The sequence below is a fragment of the Triticum aestivum genome, chromosome 7B, assembly GCF_018294505.1.
Source record: "Triticum aestivum cultivar Chinese Spring chromosome 7B, IWGSC CS RefSeq v2.1, whole genome shotgun sequence".
NCBI classification, from domain to species: Eukaryota; Viridiplantae; Streptophyta; class Magnoliopsida; order Poales; family Poaceae; genus Triticum; species Triticum aestivum.
Genome location: NC_057813.1, coordinates 418,305,635 through 418,310,953, shown reverse-complemented (window position 1 = coordinate 418,310,953; position 5,319 = coordinate 418,305,635). Strand labels below are relative to the sequence as shown.

The window sequence follows — 5,319 nt, the reverse complement described above, 5'->3', positions numbered from 1 at the left end:
TGTACATGTATATGTGTGTGTAGGGCCCACCTCCTATTTTCCTTGTATAGTTGAGGTTGTGGCCCATCTCTGTACTTACATATACGTGTCTGGTGCACCGATCAATACATCGCGATTGCACAACCCATAATCTGTCTCTCTACACCTTATGAGAAGGCATCGTTTTCATGGGCCAGGGCAGCAATACAAGGAGCAGCAACAGTCACTTTCATCAAAAATCTCAACCGTTTCCATTATTTTGTTTTAACAAATACCGCTGCAATTTCACCAAATATATCTAACCAGAACAAGTCCTAAACAAACACCACGTAGGCCATTCACAGATTATAAGTAGTAACTTGTTGTGCAGGTCAGACACCCATCACACAAAAAATTAATCCACAGACTTTCTTCTATTTCGGAATGAAATACTCATAGACCTGTGCCTGTGGATTATTGTAATCACTGACTAAGGGCATGACAAGAGCGTGTGTGGGCTACGCCAGCCTAAAATCATGTCTCCCATGTTCGCCAACGAATCCTAGTTTTGTGCAGCTGCCAAACGCACAGGCCAATTAAGCATGTCCCCGCAATACTATTATGCAGTCCCACAGCCAAACAAGTACAATCTGTAACAGCAAGTCCAAGAATTTGTAGCAACATAGATGGCCTACTCATGTGTGCCTTTCAAAAAGAACCAGCTTTTCTTCCTTTCTTGTGGAGACAGTGCCACAAGAAGGTGGCATATTCTGCCTACATCCACAAACTTCTCTATCTACACTAGCTTTCATCTCATGGACCAGAGCAGAGCATCCTCACAAGTCACAACCACCAATGGCAAGCTGTTGCTTCAAGGTTTCGAGGATGTGGCTATGTATCAAGTGCGCAACTCCATCTGGCAACGCCAGACTTGAAGCCAAGCCAAGCCAAGCCAAACAATGATTGAGCAAGTTATATTCACATAAAATTAGCATCCTGACCAAGTCATTACAATAAGTGATATGGGGGCAGAAGAAAAGAGAAAAAAGATCTATCACAGAGCTATGATATATTAAAAAGAATGGGGGGTGAAAATGTCCTCTCTGGATCTTGTAGTGCCATTCGTCCATTACTCGGGAATCAGCTTCAGGATAAGTGAAGTAAATTTCACCGTCCCACACAGCGTCATCCGCCAGCCAAGCGTCTCGACAGCAGTCTCTCATCTATCTAAGAAGAGACACATGTCCCTGAGCTAGCAGAGTACCTCTACCACCTGACCGGTACCGGCACGCGAGCAAGTGATCGTCGATGGAGATAGCTCGATAATATAATGCCGATGGGAAGCCGAGCTCAAAAGTCCAACACCGTCGAAGTGAGATTCATCAATGGCCCCAAAGCACTGGGAGCAAACTTCCTAGCAAAGAGGTAGCACACAGAAGTGTGCTTCGAGTTGTAGAGGCACTGCGTACCATTGTTCCTGATGGCCTTGATGAAATCTACATTGATGTTTCCAGCACCGTATCTTGCTGGATGCGGGCCTCCTCTTGACCAATCAACCCATGTGATGGTCCTGTTGGCGTTGAGCGACCCGTGGAACAGATGAAGATAGGTCGGTATGTAATGCTCGTCCGGGTAGCAAGATGGTCTGCAATGCTTCCGGAAGATCGAGTAGTACTTGTAGTCCGCTACGACACGCACGGCCAGCTCCCGGTTAAGCTCAAACCACTCTGACCCTTTCCTCCATTGTTCCGGCAAGATGTGAGGTGCCATTCGACGGTTGTAGCGGCCAGCGCTTTGAGGGGTGTCGATGTTGTAGGACTCGACGAAGCTCTGCTCCGAGTTTATGAGGTACTCGTAGACGGTTGGGAAGTTGAACACCGGAATGCAGCTCTCCGAGAGCAGAACAAAACGCTCGTTCGAGAAATCCAACAACGCGTTGGCCAGCAAGCGCTTCTCAGCATCAACCAGGGTTATTGATCCCCAAGACACTTCCTGCATTGGCAATAAACAAGGATCAGAATATGTTATCAAAACTAGCCGTTGATCAGGGTCCCAGAACCGCACATGGAGGGCACTCACACTGTTAAATACTGAAAGAATGCAAACATCGCATCGATATTTGAGGTTGACACTTTAGCCCAATTATTAAACATAAAAGAAGAAAAGCAGAGTACACAAATAAACAAAGTCCCAACCATAAGACATCCATGACTAATTATTTAGTGGGTAAATTGAAGCAGAATATTGTAGATTAAGCATCTCTAGATCACAATATTAGCAACATTCGTGAGCACCACTAGTTGGAGAATCCATCGAGTAGTTTACCCACCATCCTGGCATGGGGTCAAGCAAGCATATTCCCCTAGAGGCTAGAGCAAATACATACACATATCCCAATCATGAATCAAGTTGAGCACATGGCAACCACCAACTAGCGCGACAACGGTTGTCCGACTCATTCCACCAAGGCACCAGCTAACGAATCAATCAGCCACAATTTTTCGCAAGCAGTTCAACTAATTAACAATCTAATTGTGCCATGATTCGGTGACTGCAATTTTTACGACTTACGAGTTATGAAGTTCAGGTAAATTATTATGAAGGAAAGAAGAGAGTGTGAGGAGAATGATTATGGTACCTCGCTGGGGATCTGGCGGCCGTAGAATGGGGATGTCTTGGAGACGTTGAGCTTGTAGTCCGGGATGGTGTGGAGGTAGACGGAGAAGAGGCCCTGGTGCCCGTGGAAGAAGCGCTCCCAGAGCGGGGCGAAGGGGAGCGGTCCGCGGGTCATGAAGAGGAAGGCGACCTTGGGGACCCGCTGGAAGGGGAACTCCTCGGCGGTGGGCACGAGGGTGGCGCGCCAGAAGAGCTCGTCGTCGGTCATGGAGTGCGCGAGGGTGGGCGGGTGCACGAAGGCCTTGAAGCCCGGGCCGCAGTCGCCCGTGGCACCGCGGCGGTCGCAGGAGCTGTAGGTGGCGGTGGGGAAGAAGAGCTCGGTGTGGGAGTTGTAGTAGTAGCGGGAGACGTTGGCGCTGACGGAGAGGCCGATGACGACGCCGGCCATGAAGATGACCATGGCGGTGACGAGCTTGAGCAGGCCCGTGGACCAGTCCTTGCGCGGCGTGTTGGGGAAGTAGTCGCCCTCCTCGTCGGCGCCGCCGCCGCCCCCGCCCCCGCCGCGGGACTTGAGCATCGGCTTCGAGTCCCCCCACATCGCGACGGCCGGCGGGGAGCAGGCCGAGGATCAAATCGGGCGCGGGCCAACCGTTCCGCCGGCGGCGAGATCGGCCGAGCGAGCAAGATGGGGCCTTTTCGGCGCCGGAATCCGCAGGGGGGAGCCCCGATCTGGCGGCACGGGAAATCCTAACCGGGCCGGGTGGATCCGCGCGGAAAAGGCCAAGGGTGGACACGGCACGCGGAAAGGCTCGCGACGAGGGCCTTTATAGCGGCGACGGGAGGAAACACGGCAAGGAGGAGGCTGGCAATCTTTCTTTCCGTGTTTCTTAGTGGGTAAGGAGGAGGAGGAGGAGGAAATACGCGTGGCGGAGGAGGGGGAGGTCGCTGTCGATTCCGATCCAGCTCCGCTCGCGACTCGACTCGACTCGGGGACGGAGCTGGAGGTGGAGGTGGGTATTTATGGGAGCTGGCTTCCTCCCCCTCCTCGTCTTCTTCTTCTCCGAGTGGTCGTCGCGGACGGCGAGAAGAAGAGGCCAAGGCCAAGGGCGCGGGGGGGAGTAATTGATCGATGATCTTATTTCTCCTAAAAATAAATGACTGAAACGAGAGAGGTTATATATTAGGAGTAACTTAATAATTGATTTGGGTGGGAAGAAACGGTCTGGAAGACGCGGGCCCACGGTCGCGGAAGCGGCGCCGGGGTGACTCGTAACTCGGAGTACTAGGTGTGTCTGACGGGTGGGCCCCGGTGACGGGCCGGTTCACGCGTCGTCGCGGCCCACCTCGTCAGCGGCGCGCGCGGTGAGTGGTAAAAGTTGCTTTTGGCGGCCTGGAACGGGCGGACGGACGGTCGGCCAGCGACGTGGTCGCACGCGCTGGGGGCACTGCCGCGTGGGCGCGTGGTGGGCCGCACGTCAGTCGCAGAACAAGAGGACACGTGATGGTGGTGGTGAACGGGGGCGCAGGGCGAGGGTGGCCGTAGCGGCTGCCTGCCGGTTCGTTTCTGTGCCGTTGGTTGGTTTGGATGAGTGGGGTGGTGCCGGTGCGGTGCGGTGCGGTGCGGTTCGAGGGCAGCCTACAGCCAGCGCCACTCCAGTGCAGTTCGTGAGGCGGAGGCGGGACGACGCATGTGCTCGGTCGTTGCGGATCGGATGCTACCTAGCTATCTTAATCTATTCCGCCTCCCAACCCAAAGAATGCATATTCTACTTGGAGACAGCCCCATCACTGTTGGATACTGCATGAATCCTACGTATCGGTGGGTGCAAGGCATCCTACTAATCATCATCATCAGTTGCCCGTTTGGCTTCATCAGGAATAAAATGAGCCTGTACGCTATGTCCTTCCCAGGCTAGCTTAAAAATGGGGAACTATACGTGTCATCCAATCATTCTACTGAACACTCACACTCTCGCATCATTGTGCATGGTGGACGAGCCCATCTCAACTCTCGAGTAACTTGTTACCAGCAACCAAACACAAGCTTTGGTCAGGCAAAAAATCAACATCTCCACCTAGATTGGTTATCAGCATACCCTTTTGGTTGGCCGCTTGTTTGTCGGAAAAACAAGGCATGGTGTTTGGTTTCATGCAACCGCGTGTTGTCTTCTAACCTCTTCGCCAAGGCGGTGAGATTACTAGCACACATGGGCGTGTACAACAACCCAAATACACGCAAAAGATAGCATATTAACATAGTTCTAAATAATAGCAAGCAGTTTTAAACATAGTACCGCACTTAAACATAGCAGTCTTCAAGCAAAGCAGCACGATATAGTCGATACTAAACTAGCTGGAGCAAGGAAGAGTTGTCCTAGACATTCATGGGGAAGGCGTCGTCGTGCCTCCAGCACTTGGTTACCACTTCAATGTCGTCGTCGTTGAAGACGATGGCCTTGAGCGTGTTGGGAGTTAGCAACTTGAAGGTCACCATGTACCCGATATTGATCTGATGGACGGTGGCAAAGCTGGCCCTACCCTGGTCGAGGGCGACCCTGTCGTTCATCAACCCCACGGTGACCCTCCATGAGCAGTCGGTGTTCGTCTTGAGCTTGAACTCCGTCGGCACGGACGGGAAGTGCTTGGTGAAACCTAGAGGCATTGGTATGCACTCGAGCTTCGGCGCAAGGGTCGCGTTGCAGAAGTGAGTGGGCCCACCCTCCTCATGGTAATGCCCGTGGTTCC

At 52.5% G+C, this 5,319-nt stretch overlaps 1 protein-coding gene across 1 annotated transcript; it reads right to left on the bottom strand.

Annotated features, from left to right (window-relative positions):
• Positions 1 to 921: 921 nt before the first annotated feature.
• On the bottom strand, positions 922 to 3,686 carry LOC123156024 (glycosyltransferase BC10). The gene is made up of 2 exons (XM_044574189.1): positions 2,597 to 3,686; positions 922 to 1,950 (listed from the first exon to the last, which is right to left on the bottom strand). Exons 1-2 carry the CDS (start codon positions 3,170 to 3,172, stop codon positions 1,309 to 1,311), a joined length of 1,218 nt encoding a protein of 405 aa, XP_044430124.1. The 5' UTR covers positions 3,173 to 3,686; the 3' UTR covers positions 922 to 1,308.
• Positions 3,687 to 5,319: the final 1,633 nt, after the last annotated feature.

Excerpts from the sequence above, each read along its gene's own strand:
- LOC123156024 (XM_044574189.1), bottom strand. The coding sequence starts at position 3,172 with ATGTGGGGGGACTCGAAGCCGATGCTCAAGTCCCGCGGCGGGGGCGGG. Across the intron at positions 1,951-2,596 it reads GCCGCCAGATCCCCAGCGAG|GAAGTGTCTTGGGGATCAAT; the intron begins GTACCATAATCA and ends TTGCCAATGCAG.